The 22,070-nt window shown below is 33.4% G+C and overlaps 1 protein-coding gene across 3 annotated transcripts in view; it reads left to right on the top strand.

The window, feature by feature from the left end:
• PPM1A (protein phosphatase, Mg2+/Mn2+ dependent 1A) overlaps positions 1-20,560 on the top strand; it is a 44,688-nt gene extending 24,128 nt beyond the window's left edge. For 2 of the 3 annotated variants that reach the window (XR_010022892.1, XR_010022891.1), the window contains 6 exons: positions 7,652-8,505; positions 10,943-11,060; positions 15,200-15,308; positions 16,697-16,754; positions 16,832-16,943; positions 17,731-20,560. Coding sequence is in view for 1 of the 3 variants with exons in the window: in XM_063089150.1 (XP_062945220.1) it covers positions 7,672-8,505; positions 10,943-11,060; positions 15,200-15,308; positions 16,697-16,754; positions 17,731-17,760 (1,149 nt within the window). In the remaining 2 variants the exon portion in view is untranslated. The remainder of the gene's footprint in view (positions 1-7,651; positions 8,506-10,942; positions 11,061-15,199; positions 15,309-16,696; positions 16,755-16,831; positions 16,944-17,730) is intronic. The other variant, XM_063089150.1, reaches the window with a different exon arrangement.
• The last annotated feature ends 1,510 nt before the right edge of the window (positions 20,561-22,070 follow it).

The raw sequence follows: 22,070 nt of genomic DNA on the forward strand, positions 1-22,070 counted from the left end.
AGCAGTCAATTAGATGAGGTCTAATAATATCCATTGGGTTAAGTGATTTGGAAGAACTTGATTTGGTGGAATGGCCAGACAATATTTTGGGGTATCACCAGTTTTTTCAAGAAGTTTTACTCGAAAGGGAAGAGAGAGGCAGGTAGATAGGTAGAAGGGGAAGAGTCACATGAATACTTATTTTTAATTGGTAACACTGAGTGCCTTTAAAAGTCACTCTCCAATTGAAAGAGAGAGATTGATATAAAGGAAAAAAAGAGGATAATAGTGTTAGGATCCTGAAAAAACATGTAAGTCATCTAAGATTCTTTTGAGGCATGGGCTCCAAAGCTCTAATAGAGGGATTTATCATCAGTGAGAGGAGGAGTTGTCTGTTATAACAGAAAGATATGGAGATAGGATGAGCTCTAAAAGAATTCCTCAAAATATCCACTTATTTATTGATTTGTTTTTTCTGTGGTATTCAATCTGCTATTCATTGTCTCTATTGCAGTTTTTAGTTCAGTAATTGTTTTCTATTTCCATGAACCTATTTTCACAGTGCCTTTTTTAAAAAAATTGACAACCTGTAATTGTTTTGTTCATTCATTGTCATCTCATATCTTCACAGGTAGTTTCCAGTTTGGAGCCAATGAATACTGAATTCTCCTTCTTCTTAACTTCTGAATTTGAAAAAGAAAGAAAAAATCCTCTTTTTCTCTGCTCAAGTACCTGAAATTGGCTTTGCCAGAAATTATAATTAGTGTACTATTGTTTTCAATCCCAGACAGAAAGGAAAAGTTTAGATTTCTTTCTTTTCTCTTCTTCTTTTTCCTTATTCTCCCCCACTTCACCCCCTACACTTTTTTTTAGGTCATTTATCTTTGGCAGTTTAGAGATTTAGAGAAGAAATTATATAGACTTGTAGGCAGAGGATGATGTGGCACCAAAGGAAGTTGCAGCTTTGTTCCATCTTCCCTACTTTGTATGTTGTCTTTAGAAAGCCTGCATTTTTAGATTTCCATTACCTCATTTGCAAGTATACAGGATATAATGTGTAGGAGAATTGGAGTGCGAATTCAGAAACTTAGGTCTTTTTCTCAGCCTTAACTGCTGAACCAGCTTTGTAACCTTGAGAAAATCATTCTGTTTTACTGTACCTTCTCATTTGTAAATAGGTTTAGACAGATCATTTCTTTGTTTCTACTCTGCTTAATTTCACAAGTACCAAAATCAGGATCATTTGTAAATATAAATATGCATGATCATTTTTTAAAGCAGTGATCAGTGAAAAATTTCGCATTCCAGGTGGGAGAAAAATTACCCAAAGATTAGCCTTGTTTTGTTTTGTTTTCAGATTTGCTGTAGTTTTGTTTATGTGCTTATTTCTTATTACCTTAGTTAACTTTGAGATGACTTCTTTGGGTTACAGAATGTAATTTATTATTATGTCACATAGTTGAGGAAGTTACAAGTAGTTTGTATAGCCTAAAATATCCATATTACAGAGGTATGGCCGCAAGGAGTATGCATTTGTTCCCTGAACCTCAGCTGTGCAATATATTGCTTAATATTCTATCATTCAATAAGTGTGCATTCCAGAAGTCAGCTGGAATGTTTGAGGACAAAGTCCATTCATATATAAGCATTAGTGAGCAATGTAAGAATATAAAGACTTAATAGTAGTAGAGAGTTTACATTACACATCCCACTGACAATAACCTGAATGTTGCCATGTTATACACTATTGCCTGTGCTGTTAGTGTTCCTTTTTTCTCTCTTCCCCCAAGGAGCTTCTAGTGTCTCTTACTATATGTATTTTTTTCTCTCTGGATTTCCCTTCTGCCTTTAGATTTCTTATCTTTTATGCAGATGTACTCTAGATTTTCCTCCCAAATTTTTATAACCAAACCTATCTTGAAATTCCTCAAAAAAAGGTCCTCTTCTTACCAGCATCCACCTTCCTTGGAATGTCTATTTAGCAATGATCTCTATTTGAGTGTATCTTGTGAGCCTTACCACCCCCTACCTTAAGTATCTGATCAAAGTAGTAATTCTCAGAAAAAGAAGGGCTTGCCCTAAGAATAATTCTGGTATCAGTAAGAGGATATAATTTTCTCCACATTGTTACATGTATCTATTTTGTCTATTTATGGAGCTGGAAGAGTTCTGTATTAGACTGTGTGTCTGTTGGTAAACAGAAAAATAACCTTGTAGGGTTTTATTGTTCATTTTTATAAGGACTTTGCCCAGATTGGTGATTGAGTAACTCTTGTTGCTAATATGTTGCTTAGGGATCTTATCAGTAAAGTATATAAAGGTTTTTTTTTTTTAAGTTATTATTATTCAGTATAATTCTGAGCAGATTAAACCAAATGACCATGTTCAAGACTCTGCTATGATTATTAGATCAGCTTTGTTTAATAAAAGGCAATGGCTGAACTTTAATGAACGAGTTCCTGGCCCAACCTTAGAATTTTTCAATTTAGTGGTTAGTTTGGTTTTAAAACACACAAAAAATGTTCACCAAATTTTCTGATTTTATCAGAGGTGAATTCAGTCTTATGATTATCATAGTACTTTGTTTTGAAAAGTTCAGATAAACTAGTAATACTAGTATTGTGATGAGACCCAGCATGACCCAATAGTAGATTTTAGACTGTAGGGGAGAACTAAAATTTCTCTCAGAAACTAACACTTTCATGGGCAATTTGAATCCCCCTGGGGTTTATTATTTATAAATATATGCCAATTCAATAATTTGACTAGATAAAATACTCTTTAGTGGTCCACTTATGTAAGATGACTATGTAAACATAGTATTTATAATAAGTAAATACTTTCTGGTATTATATTTACATCACCAGCTGCTGTATTTATGTAGCTTATAGTTGTCTGCTTCACCAGGACTCTACAAATTACTTAGAACCCAAGGAGGTAAGATTTCTCAATCATCTATTTTCAGTATGTAAAAGTCTAAACACAAAATTATTAATTTGCCCATGGCTATATTTTTACAGTTGCTATGGAGCTGTACCTAAAATTTTATCAGATGGTTGACGTGGTTTGTTACATTTTAACACTCTAATATATGTTTTTCAAAAGCCTGGCATTTGTTTTTAGTAAGTATACCTTATTTATCTTCAGAGAATTATTTATTTGGCAGCTTTCATATGCATGTCTGGAGAATAACTACTGGGCTTGTTTATGAAAGGGAGAGTAAGGTCCCTGTTAGATGAGGTCAGAATCTAGATGTGGTGTGTATGTAGGAACATAGTAATAGTTAAATAGTTTCCGTCTGCTGAGTGCCTCATTTTTGCCATGCTTTGTATGGCTACTTTGAAGCCTCATTGCAACCTTGCAGTGACATTCAGAGGTAAGTGTAAATACGCCCATTGTATAGATGAGGAAATTGGGGGATGCTAGATTAGTAGCTGTAAAATGCTGTAAGCATAATACCTCCCTTCTCTCCCCCACGGTAGCCAAGGGAATTGAGACAGAGATGAGGCAGTTTACTGTTGACCTTCAGCAGATGACTTAACCTCACTGCAGCTCAGTTTCTTAATCAGTAAAACAGGGATAATAATAGTATCTATCTTTTAGGATTAGTGTGAAGATTAAAGAAGTTAATACATGTATAAAACTTTATAACAATGCTTGATTAGTAGTAATCCTTACATAAATGTTAGATGTTATTGTTGTACCTATAACCAACCTCATCTAGTTGTTCCGAGGTGAGAATGTGGGCCATAGCAAAAATGAGGGAGAAAGTAAGGTTCCTAATCTGTCTAATTGAGAGGTAAATCCTAGTTAAGTTTTAAGACAATCCTGTGTGCTTTCTAAAAATTTCTTGGTTTCCTTTTCTTTGATTACTGGTTTGGTTTTCTTTTGACTTCTTAATAAAAGTAACTTTTGAAGGCATTTGATTTATCTTAGATGAACCAAAGGAAAACTGAAAGGTAAAGCAGAGATTATGTTCCTAAAGTCCCTGTTACTTAGTCAAAGTTCAAGAAATACTAGTTACAGATTCACTTGAGTCCCTTTTGTGGACCTTTTCTTGAAGCCATTTTCTTCTCTCTTTTTTTCCCCAAAGAGAAACTAGTCATTCAACAAATATTGGGTTTTTGCTATGTGTTAGGCTCTGTTCTAAGTGCTGAGCAGACACCCGTGAATAAAAGAAGAGTCCCAGCTCTCATGGAGCTTACCCTGAAGTTGGCACGTATTCTATCCTTGTTTGTATTCTTTTGCCAAATATGTATTTAGGATTGTTTTGCTGCATTTATTCATCATATAGCCTTTTGTTGTTTTTGAGAAATACCTGTGTTCATATAATTAGGTCTGTTTTGCTAAATAGCATTCCATTTTTTAATCCATTCTACTTTTTAATGAGCATATAGGTTGTTTCTAGCGTTTACTGTTACAGTTCTCTAAAAAGGTTGTTGTATATTTCACATTGGGCAGATAGGAGAGTTTCTTTAAGACAGTGTGTTTCAAGCTTTTTGACTGTGACCACAGTAATATATATCTGGAACAAAAACTTCGAGAAACAGTATTTACTTACCTTTAGCACCTGGGACACACTCTGTTTCATCTTTTTAAAATGCAGGTCACATACAGCCCACTAAATTGATTTCATCACCTGTGTCCGCCGTTTGTAAAACATTGCTCTGGGATATATAATTAGAAGTGTAATTGCCAAGTCGTTGCTTATGTGCATCTTCAACTTCACTAGTTGTTGCCCGTGGCATTTCAGAGTGGTTGAACCAGTTTATACTCCCAGCAGCAGTATTGGGGAGTTCTTATTTCCTCACATTCTTACCAACTCTTGATATTGCCAGATGAATGAGGAATGGCATTTTGTTTTAAATTTGCCTTCTGCTATTTATGAATTAGGTATTTTAAAGTATATCATGCAGAAGTTTTTTATTTAAGGATCAAAGCTGGTAGCAAGGAGGAAACATTATAACTGACTTCTCCCTCTAGCAGAAAAAATAAGGTAATAATTATTTAATAATAATATCTACATTATATTGTCTTTGCAGTGTGCTAGGTACTATACTAAGTATATTGTGTACATTATTTCATTTAATCCTCATAAGAACCCTGTAGGATCAGTACCTTCTTATTATACAGATGGAAAGAGACTGAGAAAGGTTAAGTAGTCAGAGAGTTATTAAGGTCACACTGTTATTAAGTAGTAGAGCCAGATTTTAAACCCTGAATGGTCTAACTTCAGAACTTACGTTCTTTTTCCACCCACCCCCCACCCTTCCTTTTGGTGGCTGGCTGGTATTAGTGGCTGGCTGGTATTGGGATCCAAATTCTTGACCTTGGCATTACCAGCACCACACTCTCCCAGCTGCGGTAACAGGCCAGCCCTATAACTCCTGTTCTTTAGTACTTTATGCTGTTGGGGAATTCTTAGAAGAGTATGTCATTCCTGCTATCTTCTTTCTAAGTTTGTGAGTTTCACTCATTTTTTTTTTTTTTTTTCTTTTCTCAAGATTGTGGAGTCTTTTCTCCTGTAAAATCGTCTCCTTGTTACTTCAAGTCTAGGATAGTGGTCTTGATTGACCACATCTTGAGTTAATTTTTTCTCCTTGGCCCTTTATGTACCTGCCTCTTTTCTCCCATCTTCTACCTTAGGCATTCCATCTCATGTTTTCCAGTGACTTGCAACCTTGCTGAGCCTCAGAATCACAAGTGAAACTTTTTAAATATACAGATGCCTAGGTTCTAACTGTACCCTGGAAATTTTGATTTGGAAATCTTTATTTTTTAAAAGGTCCACAGATAATTCTATTGCACAACAATGTTTGAGACCCATTGCCTTAGTGTTAATGGTGCTTTAGAGTCGGGCAGACTTGAATTAGAATCCTGATTTCCTTAAACTTATCAGTTGAGTGACCTCGGCCAGGTTCTTTAATCTTGACTAAGATTCTTCATCTGTAAATTGGAGATCATATTATTATCCACCTTAGAGGATTGTCGAGAAGATTAAGTGAGGTGGTGCTTGTAAAACACCAGAGTGACTTAGAATTATTAAAGATTGCCTGCTAATAAGATGTCATTCATTACATTGTCCTTTCTCCAGTCAAAACACTCACTCATGGCATTAATGAGTATCAGCTTGATGTTAGAAAAGTATTCTGGTCAATACCATTGTAAGGGATGAATGATGGCTAGTTTTCATTATTGACCTTCCATTAGTGGAACTGTAATAGGGGGCAGGGGAGTAGCAGATTGTTATATCACACCAATCAGCTAGTCTTCTCTGCCTGTGTATTCGTTTGGCCCTAGGAAGAAAAAGAAGGGGGAAAAGGTTACTGGGAAACCAAATGTTTTTATTTCCTTCCTGAGGGGTTCTTTTTCCTTCCTCTTTCTCTCCCAGTTTCCTCTCTGAGCTTAGCATCACTAGCATCATCAGTCCCCTGGTGTCAGACTCCATACTGATTTACCTAGGTACTTTTCCCAACCTTTGTCCCCTTACTACCCATCTCCTCTTCACCTCCATTAAATTTCTGTTCATCATTCTATCCTCCTTTCAGATTGCCCTTAGTTCAGTTGTGACCCATTTGATTAATTGGATTTCAAGTCTCTACATTCCTAAGCTGTTACCCAAGTAAGGGCCAACCTAAATCCTGACCAACTGTCTACCTGCCTTGTGTGGGCCCATTTCAGACTAGGGGATTTTAACTTTTGAATATTGGGAAAGGATTAGATTAGCTGAGTTTTCAATCTTTAAGCAGGGCTGTCACTCAACCTTTGATCTCCTTTACTGTTTATACCTAATGGTTGTAGAATATAATAATAATGGTACATGTTATTACCATTAGATTAATAGATTCCAGTAGATTACTTTTGTTCTATTTGTATGTAATAAGCTTTGCTGTTTGTATGTATAATTGCTTACAACTTGAAAACTGAGGCTGGGTCATTTATAGTAACTAAAAACTGATTGGCTTTATCAGAGACTGAAAAACTTCATGGAAGAGAGAATTTGAGCTAGGCTTTGAAGGATAGGTATACTTTTTTCTGTTACTAGAGAGGAGAGACAAGGGATTTCAGTTAAGGACACTGACACGAGCAAAAGGCTTATAGGAAAGGGCATGCACATTTGAAGCATTACAAGTAGACCATTTTTACTTTTTCAGAGGGTTCAAGTAGTGGGAATAAAATTAGGTAGTTTGAAATCAAACTTTGGAAATTCCTGGATGTTCAGCTGAGATGTTTGTATTAATAGGCTTTATGTTTTATGAATTCATTTTGCTTTTCTTGATTTATATACGTAAAATTTAATTGGAGATTCCCTAAGAGATTGTGCATGTTCATAGTACCCTTAAACGCTTGGCCTTTTTCATGTAAGTTGATGGCCACTGCCAGGTCTCCTTTCTATCTCAAGTGGTAGGGAGAGTGTCAGATCAGCTTTTCTTTATCCCAGTGCTTTAGTTCTCTCTGCTTGCTGTCCATTCTGAGCTGTGCAGCCTTTCCCCCTAATTCTTTATAAATCTTCAGATTCCATGTCAGTAGCACAATGAGTGTCTGCTTATCAGATGAGTTGTGAGTTCTTATTTAAAGCTTCCTGTGTATCTCCTTCCTCTTAAAAAGATTGTTGGTTGTGCATTTTGTTTATAAGATGGTTATTGACTTTCTTGTTTCTCTTTCTTTGCAGACCTAGAGGATCAAGACATAATGGGAGCATTTTTAGACAAGCCAAAGATGGAAAAGCATAATGCCCAGGGGCAGGGTAATGGGTTGCGATATGGGCTAAGCAGCATGCAAGGTTGGCGCGTTGAAATGGAGGATGCACATACGGCTGTGATTGGTTTACCAAGTGGACTTGAAACATGGTCATTCTTTGCTGTGTATGATGGGCATGCTGGTTCTCAGGTTGCCAAATACTGCTGTGAGCATTTGTTAGATCACATCACCAGTAACCAGGATTTTAAAGGGTCTGCAGGAGCACCTTCTGTGGAAAATGTAAAGAATGGAATCAGAACAGGTTTTCTGGAGATTGATGAACACATGAGAGTTATGTCAGAGAAGAAACATGGTGCAGATAGAAGTGGGTCAACAGCTGTGGGTGTCTTAATTTCTCCCCAACATACTTATTTCATTAACTGTGGAGACTCAAGAGGTTTACTTTGTAGGAACAGGAAAGTTCACTTCTTCACACAAGACCACAAACCAAGCAATCCGCTGGAAAAAGAACGAATTCAGAATGCAGGTGGCTCTGTAATGATTCAACGTGTGAATGGCTCTCTGGCTGTATCGAGGGCCCTTGGGGATTTTGATTACAAATGTGTCCATGGGAAAGGTCCTACAGAGCAGCTTGTCTCACCAGAGCCTGAAGTCCATGATATTGAAAGATCTGAAGAAGATGATCAGTTCATTATCCTTGCATGTGATGGTATCTGGGATGTTATGGGAAATGAAGAGCTCTGTGATTTTGTAAGATCCAGACTTGAAGTCACTGATGACCTTGAGAAAGTTTGCAATGAAGTAGTCGACACCTGTTTGTATAAGGTAGCTAGACTTTTTTTTAAAGCATAAAACAATTCTATGTTGTATTAATTACTATAGTATTTAATCATCTTAGAACCTGCAGTTCTCAAAAATAAGTTTTTGGTACAGTTGCAGGATACTCTTCACCAATTATGAAAATATATCATAGGAACACTTTTTAGAAATAAATTACCCCGTTACCATCTATGCAAGATTTATAATCTGAAATATTAGTCTTTTAGTAAACATGACTACTTGAGCTTTTTAATAATGTGGAAGATTATCAAAGGTAAAAAGATTATATCAGAGTGCTGTTTTAAAAAAGAGTGTGGGGAGGGTTAGGCTTTGATGTCTATAAATGAAAAAAGCACTTTAGAATTTTAATATTTACTGTGTGGTAGCTCAGTACATTTAATGGGAGCACTTTGAGTCTATGGTTTAATGAATCTGTAGCACTAACAAAGGGACTTTAGTGGTCATTTGGTGTGATGTAATAGAAATAGCATTGGACATGGAGTAAGAACATGGTATGAGACTGTGTATGACTTCAGGTAAGCTTATTTAAACGCTCTGGAAAATCAGTTTCTTTAATTGTAGAAAGAGTAAGACATACTATTACTACTCTTTCTCATGGGGTTGTTGGGAAGATCAAATGGGATTGTGTAAACAGATGAGTTAGCGCAGCCACTTTATTTTACAGATGAAAAAGCTAAAGCTAGACAAGGCTCTGTGGACTTAAGACTCAGACAGACCTTGGATCAAGGCTTACCTCTGTTACTTTTGTACTATACAGTCTTGAACAACCTCTTTCAGCTATAAAAAAGAGATGATAGTATCTAATTCACAGGACTCTTGAGTATTAAATTAATGAGCTAGTGTGTGTGTGTGTGTGTGTGTGTGTGTGTGTGTGTACATAAAGTACCTAGTTAAGCATAGACATGTATCCTTGTCTTAGGTTCAGTGTTCTTTCTATCGTACTCTGTTCTGTTTTGTCAGTGATAACACATTAATTCATTCTTTGATTTTTTTTTAAACTAATGTTGATTTTTATAAAACTATTCTGAGAGTACATATTTGATTTTCTTTTAACACACAGGAATAGAAAGTCAACGTATTCTTTGTACTTTTATATGCATGCTACCAGCTGTAATTAAAATCTTAGTTAAAATCTGATCATACTTAGAAATCAGGTTTATGTAACATCCAACACATATGTTAAAAAAAAATGAATAGGGTAACCACTTGATAATGCACACTGTCACTTTCTAAATTTTGGGAGAACTGAACAATAATTTAAGGTGAGTATGTTATGTGTCAGTATGCATGAAAGTAGCATCTATTTGTTGAGCTTATTCTGTGGCACTTGAGAATTAAATACTTGTTTGCTAAAGTAAAACTTTTCTTGAGAGAATTGTCTGATTCAGATATTAGTAAATTATGAATCAGATTCCATTTTGTCTCTTCTGCATTCAACTATTTTTTTACTCTTTTAAAAATTACCTAATACCTTAACATTTGCCACGTTTTATACAAATTTCCTCCAAGATTCTATTTAATATTAAGTTTTTTGTATTATTTGTTATTTAAGTTAATGATATAGTCAGTTTTTCCATACAGCTGAATTAAATACCTGAAATATAAAAGTTAACTCCAGTAATTAATAGGGAAGGCCCACATCATTTCAGTTGTTTTAATTACAGCATCTTGAATACTTAGGTGTCTTAAAAATGAATATACTTCCTAAAAGTGGTCAGGTTTTTTAAATTATGAAAGTTAAAAGCTTGTTTATAAACTTTATATGTAGTTTTACTTCTGATTCCTACTTCTTCTATTTATGAGGCAAATGTATTAGCCCCACTATTTATTTATTTATTTACTTACTTACTTAGTTACTTACGGCTGGCTGGTAAGGGGATCTGAACCCTTGACCTCACTCAGTGTTATCAGCTCCATGCTCTAATCAAGTGAGCTAACCAGCCAGCCTTAATTTATTTTAAGTCTAAAATTTTCAAGTATGTATGCAACTACAGGCCGAATCTTGTAAAGAATACCGCTAGTGTTTTCTTTTGTATGGAATGAATACATGTGCATATGTATACTTGTGTTAGGTATTACTTCAAGTTAAGTTGGCCACCAGTAACTGTTTAGAAATAGTTTCTGTTTTATACAACTTTTTAAAATGATTATTAAAGTAGGATTTAACTTATAATGTTTCTTTCCTGTCTTCTGGAGTGTTGGTTATACTATATATTCTATATGCTGTATGGGGGGGTGAGAGAAGCAGTTGCCCCCACACACACACACAAAACACATATATGAATATATATTTTTTTCTCCTTAAAAATAATATATTTTCACTAGAACAGTGTAACTACAATTGACATGGCTATAAAGGTTCTCAAGGCTTTGAAGAGCAAAAAGAAAACCAAAATATTTTCTCAAACTTTTTTCTTCCCAGGGAAGTCGAGACAACATGAGTGTGATTTTGATCTGTTTTCCAAATGCACCCAAAGTATCTCCAGAAGCAGTGAAGAAGGAGGCAGAGTTGGACAAGTACCTGGAATGCAGAGTAGAAGGTGGATCATTTAACAAAAAATAAGTAGTTTTATTAAAGAAAACCCTTCAGCACAATCAAACTTTAACATTTTAGCTTTTAGATCCTTATATGCCTTTGACATTTAGATGTTTAGTGTACAAAAGTGGGAAAGGGTATTTCTGTAGTAGCTGTTTAGATGTATGCAGTTGTCCTATCCCAGTTATGTTAGAAATAATAACTAGTATGGCCCTGTACATTCTGTTTGGGATACTTTTGTTTTAAAAGACTAAAATGTGTGCTCTAAAATTCTTGGTGAATTCACTGGCCTGAGTAATTTTATGCCAGGAAAATCTGATTTGTGGTTTATTTAATTACAAAGACATTATTTGTGGTGGTGATAATTTGAATACCATCTTTCTGTGAAAAGCTGTGTTATATTAATTTAAAATCTCTAGGGATTTTTTTTGATAACTTGAAGGTCACAGCCTGGTTATTAACAACTTTCATATGCCACAGTTTTAAAAAATTTGCTTTAAACTGTTTCAAGCCTTCTTGCCTAAGTCTTAAACTGTCCAACCTAAACAAGACAGACCTGAATAAGAGACATAACAGTTCTCTACCTGGCAGAAATGTAACTGCTGAATAAGGTAAAAAAAATAAGTTGGGAATTCCAGGAGTATATTTCTCATAATTCTGCATATTACTTTGAAACAATTAGAAAGGTGTTTATACCTCTCAAGTGTAATGCCTTTAAATATTTGAAAAAAATTTAAATGATCTTTGATGCAGCTGCTACTTCGTATCCAGAGAATTCCAATTTACTGCATATATGTAGTAAGCAAGTAGATTATGCAGTTTCTTGAAAGCGGAAAAATTTGACATGACTTTAATAGTGTTAAAATGCATTTTGGGCTGGTAATGCCATTAATTTGCACGTTAAAAAACCTCTAATAGCATGCAAGCAATGAGCTACCACTATTACATCTCACTATGCCTGCATTAAGACTAATATGCACTTTAATTTTGTTTCTCCCTTTTTACTGTATGATATTAGTAATTGTCTAATATCAGAATCATGATTGGTTTTGATTTTAGTACTGAGTGCTGCTGTTTTGTTTTCATTGCCTTCCCCCACTTGATAGTGATACATCTAGTATGTATTTGTACCATTTAGTATTTGATTCATTGGACATACTATTCAATGAGTCTGTTTCCTCACTATTACCAAGGGTTGTGGAATTTTATATTTTATTAATCATTTCAATATAAGTTATTAATAGATAATACGAAATTTTAAAAAATTAGAATGCTACAAAGCCATTGTTTCCACCTGCTGATTAGTAGAAAAATATGAAACCGTAAGATAATATGTATAGGGATAAGTTGATATTTAATGTATTGGCAGGTTAAAGTAACTTGGGCATACATGTTTTCTTATTGGTTTAAAGTAATAAGAACAAGCACTTTAGTATTTTTACTATGAAATGGGATCAGCTTTTAGAAATGAATTGCTACTTTTTTCTTTAGTGTGCACTCCTTAAAGGAAGTTTTTGCTGAAATTATGGAATATCCACTTTACATAATTTTGTTACAGCATTAAGTTTTATATTACTTATTATCAAACGAGAGTTGCCACCTGGACAAAGTTTACATTAAAACTCAGTATTTTTGATATGTTGAAGTGCTATTATACTTGTACCATTCAATTGGAGATTATGTGTCATAAATTAAATATGGTATTCGTTATTCAGATAGCTTTAATGAGACTGCAACTAGACAATAAATATTATATTAACTAAAATTGCTGCTATTTAAAAACATAGAATGTAACTGTTTGCATTGTAAAAGTTGTTCGTCATAAATGAAAAATACTGCATTCACTTTCCAAAAGCAAGTAGCAAGTACCCATTTCTTATTTTCTTTATTTAAATATATGCCTTCACTAAATTGTGTGACCTACTAAATCTCATCTTATTTGCTTTGAACATTTTTGGCTTCTCTGTCCACACCACAGCAAAGGACCAAGGCTTTTCAGCTCTCCTTTCTCTTATTATCTGTGCCCTTCTACTTGACTCTCTGGGGGTATGATGATTCAGCTCCCAATTTAAACTGTACTGCTATTAAGTTTGTGGTCCTTCTAAGCCAATTTAAGATTATATTTATGTGTATATATTTTTAAAATCTTTGCTACATACTACCTGAGCTTTAAAGTTGCTGATTTGGAGATAACTGACAGAATCTTCCAACTTTGGTAGAGGATGGTGGGGAGGAGCAGAATGTGTGTGTAATGTGTATGTGAAACACGGGTTGTCTATACATATATATTCTTTATGAAAGCATTTAGTCTTTTTACAATTCTAATTAAGACGTATAGTTAAGAGCAATTAAAGGAATTTTTTTTTTCTTTTTTAAAAGCAGAAAGAAGCAAGACCTAGTATATTAATGGTCAGGGAGGTTGTCTCACGTGGAATAGGACATATTAACTGTTTTTAAAGCCTTCATTATTTTTTAAGAAGAATTTGTTTTCCTGTAATTTTCTTCACAGTTAAAATATCCTAATTTATATTTTAACAAAGGAGATGTAAGATACATCAAATACCGATGATTCAAGGTAATGTTTTTTAGACCTGAAGCATCATTGATTGAATTTATCATCAGTGTTCGTTTTTATTGTATCTAGTTATCTATCCAAATAATTGTATTGACTTAGCAGAAACTGTATGTTAAGTGTATTACAGTTCTAGATTGTGAAATTGTGCAGTTTAGGTAAACATCAAATCCCTTTATTTTTGTACAACAGTTTTGCAGCATTAGAACCATGTAGAGTAAATATACTAGATGTTTATAAAGGAACTTGGCAATAAAGGAACTTGGCAAACCAAATCTGAGATCCTTGCTTTTTGTTCAGATTTAAGACTGGTTTTAAAAAAAATTTTTTAAGGCAACAAATAATAGATGGGAAAATTTGGCCTTTATTCTGAAAGGACAATTTGAGCCATTTAAAGAAATATTATGAGTAGCAATGTCTATCTTTTAATATGTGCCTTTAATGATGAATTAATATTTTGAGGCTTGATCAAAGGATGAAGATCTTTATATACATTGTTATTTTCAAAGGTTTTTACAAATTGAGAACTAAGTGATAATTTCTTGCCCCAGTGGTGACAAGGAAAATACCATTTCTTATTATAAACATTGAAAAACAAAAACTGAACAAAACTTGAACATGTAACTTAAAATACCTTTGGCTTGAATTTCCATATAGAGTAAGTATGCTTAAAACTTCAAGTGAAGACTTCTTGTACTTAAAGTGAATAGTTTTAGAGTTCTTTGTAAGGTTCATAATTTTTTATAACCTGTGATATGAATAACAATATGTATCTGCATGACAACACTGCAAAGCATATCGCTATACCTATTTAATAACTGAATGTTTTGAAATTAATTATTTTAAATGAAGTTGTATGCTTTATTAAATCTTTCTCTTTTTAAAAATTTTGTCGTTAAATTTAGACCTTTTCCATTTAAGACTTTGTTCAAGTGATCAACAAAGGAAATGGTATTATGTATCTATATATTGTTTCAAGATACTTTAGAGAAGAATTAAGCTGAGTGGTGTTCAAGTACATAACCTAATCTGTGCATGCTACTTAAGTTATCATTTTGCAAATATAAGTATATGTAAAAATGGTTTGGCTTAGTATATAATCAATAAATTTCCCTATACTTAAAGATTATTTTTTTCAAATCTTGAAATTGTTTATTTCTTAATTTGTGCAATGTATTTTACAGGGCAAAGTTCAGGAAACATGTTTCCAGTCCAAAGAGAGGAGTTAATCTCCTCAAAAGTGTAACTAGTTGTCATCTTAAGAAAGGACATTCCCATTTGTATACACATATCCCTGATTATGTAATACATTAATATAATGTGAAATATTTTTTCTTCTTACAGTTGTCTTGATTATTTTTATTCTTTGAAGCTAATCTTTTATGTGATTTTGTGCATCCTTTTGTCATAAATTTTCAAAGGTTAATCTGATCTTGTTTACATGATACCAGTTTAGAAAATCTCAGATGAGATACATTTCATCTTTAAAAACCTAAGTTATCTTTGTTTCAGCTTTTTTTAAAAAATTAAATTTGGATAACACTTACAAAAAAAGTACTTCTGATTCCCAGAAATCATAAAGAAGCAGGGGGAAGGCGTTCCTGACTTAGTCCATGTGATGCGCACATTAGCGAGTGAGAACATCCCCAGCCTCCCGCCAGGGGGTGAATTGGCAAGCAAGTAAGTTAACATTCTGTGCACTCTTGTGCTTTATGTCAGTATATGAAAATGTTAGGTTTTCATTGATCAAATGTGTATTTACCTGATTTCTAAAGTGATGCATTTATCTGTGTTTCAAAATATTTAACCTATGATTTCAGTGATTTTTAGTATTAGTATATACGGCGCATGTTTAAAGTAGATAACAGAATATCATTGTATGTGACTAATTACACTGAGGGTTGTCTTTAGTGAAAGCTTGGGTGGCATTGATTTCTTCATAGAGGAGAAATGATATAATAGAGTGAAAGAATTTTTTAAACTAAATTACATGGCACTAAAAGATTCTAGGTGTTATTATTAGTAGTAATATTACAATTTGATGTCAGTCCCTGGATAACTTTAAACCCCAAAGATTCTCTTTCTCCATCAGGGCCATGTTTTTGGTTGTTGATTGCTGGTTAGTTGGTTTTGGGTGTCAGGGAAGATGGGAGGATACATTTTTTGCCTTTTTTCCTTTACACTTTAGTTCATAGACCTGGACTAATTTGTGTTAAATGTTAAGCTTACATCTTTTCTTAATAAACTAAAGTGGAGAATTCAAACAATTTTATAATTCCAGGCTTAAAACATGTTTACTTCAATATCCATATAAATAACCTACGAAGATATATTATTGACTAATTTTCTTGATTCTTTGCAGTGTTTTGAAGTGTACCTGTGTTCTTTGTAATCATTTCACTAAGTAGTGATTGTAAAAGTTCCTGTTTGAAGCCTTTTTTTTTTTTTTTTGGAAAATTTTTCTTCCATATGACTGTCTATGAAATGACTGTCTATAAAGTTGATTCAAATCCATTTTAGAAGTAGGGAGTAAATACCACTACAGATTTTTTAATCAAATATTTTTTTAAAACTAGTTCTTAGACTTGTCATGAAAATGTCACATTTGACATTTCAGTTTTAATAGAGTTTTTTAAAGGGGACATTAAGAAAAGCAGAAACTTAAAGTATATCTGAATTATTTTACTATAACAGATGTTGAAGTTACTTCTTCAAAACTAAGGTGCAACTCTTAATTAGTTTATAAGTATTATATCTTAAGAATGGCATTGCCATCACTGACTCATAACTACTTAAGCTAGTTCAAATAGAAGTAGACCATGTAGACCAGTGTTTTTTTTAAACCGTTAACTTTTAGTCTTCTATTAACTGTGTTGGTGGAATGTCACATTTTAGAGAAAATTCACCTCTACTTTAACATTAGGGCCCAGATATCTTAAAGTGAGCCTCACTTATTGACAGCAAGAAATAGAACTGTTTTTTGAAATTTTAATGAACACCTGGCTATGAGTTATTAAGCAGTGTTGTGCCTTCTGAAGAATTAATTTTCTGCATTTTTTTAAATTTAGGCGGAATGTAATTGAAGCCGTTTACAATAGACTGAATCCTTACAAAAATGATGACACTGTAAGTAGCATTTTAGCTCCCTCTGCTTTCCCTTCCCCTCCACTCTAAATGCATATCCTTCCTACCTGTTTTTGCAGAGCTGTTCACTGCACCCATTCTCTTACACACACCCCTGATTGATTGCTCTGAATTCTGCTTGCTCTGATCTCTGCCTGCACCACAGTTCTAGTGATTGAGGACATAATCATGGTGAGTGGCCACCTCTCTCAAAAAAGAAGAAAGTCCCTTTGAATTATTCTGGTTTTTTAAAAAGCCTCTACAAGCAATCAACTTCAGAAGGTTTGCCTCCACTCAGTGTTTTTTTTTTTTGAAATTGGTAGTACAGATCTTACTACCAGAATCTTGAATTATTCTGAGTTTTGTAAGCAGCTGCAACAGAACTTCAGAATGTCCGTGTTTATTAAATAGTTTTAATGGTTGGAAATACTTTTGTCAATCATGAATAAAGTAGACAATTCTGTTTATATAAATAGACATTAGAATACCATATTCTCCAATTAAGTTTCCTGTTGTAATTCTATTGTAGTATGATGTTTATTAAAACATGGTAATTTAAATCATTTGGGCACAGCTCTTGAAATATTTTATGTATTGCATTATGAAGCTTCCTCAAATCTCCTATTACTTGAGGTCTTAATGTCTTCTGATGCAATAAAAGTTTATAAAAGTGGTGTTCTAAAGACAGATTGGATTTTATCAAAGAAAAAAACTCTTTTTAGTAGTTTTATCAACCTCACAGTAGAACCATATTTTCAATATTTTCCAAAAAACAAAACAAAGGATTAACAACTTTTGAATAGGTTAAATATTGATATATTTTATACTCACATACATTCTTATATACTTTAAAAAACATTTATATTCTAAAATTCAACTTTATAAAATCTTATCTTTCTGCATTATCCAGAAAGTAAAATATTTTGGCTCCTCTAAGCTTTAATTTAGTTCCTTGTTTTATTTGTTCCCTTTTATGAAGGACTCTACATCAACTGATGATATGTGGTAAAACTGCTCATCTAGCCATGGAGTTTACCTTCACCTCCAAAGGAGAGTACAGCTCAACTTTGTTGAACCTTGTAACATCCATTTTCAACTGTAAGGAAGGGGATATGACATGGGTGAGAATGATTACACCAGAGAACTTCAGCAGTACAACAGCTAGCCCAGAACTGAATCTTTTTTTTTTTTTTGTAAATTGAGATTTATGTAAGCGTGATTTGAAACCATAATTCATGTTGTAAATCAGACTCCAGCAATTTTTGTTGTATGATTTTGTTTTTTTGTAAAGTGTAATTGTCCTTGTACAAAATGCTCATATTTAATTATGAACTGCTTTAAATCACTATCAAAGTTACAAGAAATGTTTGGCTTGTGTGATGCAACAGATCTACAGCCCTTTCAAGTCACATTGTGTTTGGACTTGGGGTTGCGACAGGGAGAGCAGCAGCCACATCAGCTAAACTTTGAAACATGTAAATGACTATGGAGAATAATTTCAAAATCTTACAAAGCTGAACATCGGAGGACTTAACGGAAAACTATCTTAATGTACTTGGCAGGGGGTTGGCATTATTGATAAAGCTGGTTGGTCCCTTCATTTAATTTTCAGGATGTTCTCTCCTTGTTGCCATGAGTATTGTAGGTAATACAGTATATTCATAAGAATATCAGTCTTGGGGCTAAAATGCCTTTATTCTTTGCACCTCTTTTACAAGTCCTTACATTTAATTACTAATTGATAAGCAGCAGCTTCCTACATATAGTAGGAGACTGCCACATTTTTGCTATCATGATTGGCTGGGCCTGCTGCTGTTCCTAGTAAGATATTCTGAATTCCATTTTATCAATAAAGCTTGATTTAACAAACAAGAAATGTAATCATGTATGTGTAATTCCTCTTTTTCCCCGGCCTTTTAAAACACCATGCCATTGTTAATGAGATGTTTCTCATAGGGAAAGATGTTAGTCTCTTAATTGGACAATACTATTTGTTACTCAAGGCATAGATGGAACTGTTTCCCTTCCATTCGAAAGACTAAAAGATTTAAGTCACTGTCATTCCTTAATCTATTTTTTTAAGTAGGTTTCTTTTGGGCTGCTTATTTTTCATTAAGATGTGCATCAGCTTGAATTTGCCTACTGTTTAAAATAATTGTCAAAAGTTTGACAATCTAACACTCTATGGTAGGTGTATGTGTGTTTGTGAGTATGTGTTTGCCTGTGATTTTTAATTGGCCCATGTCTTTAGAATCCAAGTGGTTAAGATGTATTTGTGATTTGAAATATAGCATGTCGATAATATTTAGCTGTTGGTCTTTAAAAATAACTTTCAAAGCTTAAGGAATTGTAGATATAAAAATAATCTAATTTAATTTAGGCTTAAAATCCTCTGATTAAGCATGTGAAAGTAAGTTTTAAAATCTGTCACATTGAAAAGACTACTGTTCTGTGCCCTTCTGTGTTTTTGTCTCTCTAGGTTGAATATTGTATTTTTACCATGTAATTTAATCATTCAGTAGGCAGATTCCCCACTAGAAAACTATTAAAATGTAAGATTAAAATGCAGCATTGAATACAAAATCAAACTTTGTATATAAGAGCTAGTATGCTCCATTTTGTTGTATTTGTTTTTTCCTTAAATTGGAAATACACATATTTGTATATATAGCCTTAAAACTAATGTAAAGTTAGGGAAGTAGTGGGAAAAGTAATGTGAAATGTCTCAGATTTAAGTAGTTAACATACCAGCAAAATCTCTTCATTATCCCTCTTATTTGTGAGGTGATTAAATGTAACTTAATTGTATTTAATTTATATCTTAATCAGCATGAACGAAGACAAACTGAAGTACTATTTATATTTAGAAATTTACAACAGTTGGAATTACAGAACCGATTCCAAACCTAACTTACAATAAATGCTTAATGTTTAAATCTGTGGTAAAGTGCGAAGTATGATAATGTTCTAAGTTATGGCTTTGCAGGCATCTAAATGTGCGTTTAATGAAAACCAGTGCTTCTAGTGTAGATTGATGACCAGACATACTAGCACTGAAGGTTAGATCCCTATTACAGCAAGTCAGTTCTTCAATTTTTTTCAGTAGACTGAAGTTTTTAGTTATAGAAATTTCAAAACCTTGAACTGGACTGTGGAATCTTTTGAGATGGAAAACTTAAATCACAAGTAAATATGTGATAAAAAGCTATATTTCAAACGCAAACAGCATATTTAGAGCCTTTTTGTATTTGAGAGTCTCTAAATAAAAAAGAGGAAATTAAAATATTCCTCTGTTAAAAATTATTAGTACTGAAATTAGGCTTGGAAGTAAGAGAAAGCTATATGTAAGTGTGAGCTAAGAAGACTAAATCTTTTCCACATGAGTCAGCACTGCCAAACTAGTATTAATTTTTCATTATAAAAATACAGGAAGGAAGTATACGTTATAACAGCAGACTGTGCGTTACTGATGCCTGGGGGTAATGGTGGTGGTGGGGAACCAACCACACTTTTAAAAAGGCACTTTTGCACCTCTGTTGTGCACTTCATTTTTGTACCACTGAAATTCTCGGCTCCCCTACTCCCTTTTTTTGTGTTAATTAGCATCTCAGGGCAATGCTTCAAATCTTTTGATGTGTTCTGTGTTTTTTTCTTTGGAAGGAAAAAGTTTTGTGTGATGATAATATAGTATTCAAAATATACTTTCATTTAAATGTATTATTAGGATGAACCCAATTTGCTGCTTTTAATAGGAAATTCAGTTTTGTATAGCAGGCTCTTGTTACCCTAACATTAAAAAAGCTTACTGATCTCTCTCATTGTTTTAACAAGATCTCCTAATTTTTATTTTGTAGGGGGATATGCTTTTACAGATAACTGAAGCAGTTCTCAATATTAGCATTTAGTTTAGAAAATCTAAGGTACTTTTCTTATTCAGCTTTATAACTATGTCAAACACATTTTTAGTGTTATTTCATTAACTCGCTTCTAGTGTACTATGCAACTGTTCCAGCCACTTAATTTTTCATACTGACTTTATAAATAAAGAAATTTGGATTAAAGGATAAATCAGTTATGTAATTTAAATAATCTGAATTATAGCAGTACTTTTAGTGATCATCCATTTGGCCATATATTAATCCTGCTAATAACTCAGCTTTTCCACAAAATGGTTTGAATGTTATCTGTAAAACACTGTTCTAGGCTAAGCACCTTGAGACTGTAAAGAGATGAATAGGTCCTTGCCCTCAAGGAGTTTACATTTGGGCAGAATATATAATCTAGTGTATGTTAATATTATAACTGGATCACTCATCAAAAAAAAGTTATTGCCCACCTTCTCTCTGCCAGGTGCTTTCCTGAAAAAGGCAGGCCCCTACCCTAAAGAGCTCATTTGTACTTCCTTTATTCACCTGAAAACAGTCTTCTGTTTCTTTTCTTCTCCCCAGAGTTAAAACTCTGATTTAAAAGAATATTTCATTCTGCATAAGAATAAAATTGGATTGTTGATGCTTAAGTCTATTCAGTATGGCCTTTACTCTTCCTGCTGACACAGCAGCAAGTCAGATTAATAGGTAATGGATTTCTTAGAATTCTACAACCCTGCAAATACATACAGGGTTTGAGTTTAAGGCATTTAAATATGTGTGAAATATCTTTAGCTAAATTTATCTAATTTAGTAAAACTTGTTTTTTTCTTATAACACTGCCAGTGTTAATATCCAGTTTTAGCCAAATGATTACTATGTGTTTTAATATTTGAAAATAATTTCACTGCCCATCTTTACTGGACAGATAATTCATATGGGAATTCAACTTGTGATTTCTGAAAGAACTGTTGAATTTGGGGGGGGGTGGAGTTTGTTTCAATTTCGTGGTGTATACTTGTAGTTCAAACTCATACAGTTATTGTATTAGGATTTGGTATTAGAAAAGATATGTAAATATTTCAGTTTATAAATGTTTCTCGTTGGAGGTTTTTCTTTGATGAGACCTTAAAGAATTTCTTATACTTTTGCTTATAGATACAGCTAGTGAGATGACACCATTTTTTAATTGAGTGATCTAATCTTCTAATTAGTTTTTCTTTAGGCATTAGGATGTCATCTTTATAGTTTGAAATTTTAGAAGCCTCATTTTACTTTATTTCTTTCAATAATGTGCCATGTGATTTGGTTTGTATTTTTTAAATTGTATATTACTTCAGATTATGCTTGAAATATTTAAGAATACATTTTCTAAATGTATAATACTGTATTTTGTTGGTCAAAATAATGTGTGTCAGTTAAATGTTAGCCATTACTGGTAGTCAGAATGCTT

The sequence above is a fragment of the Cynocephalus volans genome, chromosome 3 (genome assembly GCF_027409185.1).
Source record: "Cynocephalus volans isolate mCynVol1 chromosome 3, mCynVol1.pri, whole genome shotgun sequence".
In the NCBI taxonomy this organism is placed as follows: domain Eukaryota; kingdom Metazoa; phylum Chordata; class Mammalia; order Dermoptera; family Cynocephalidae; genus Cynocephalus; species Cynocephalus volans.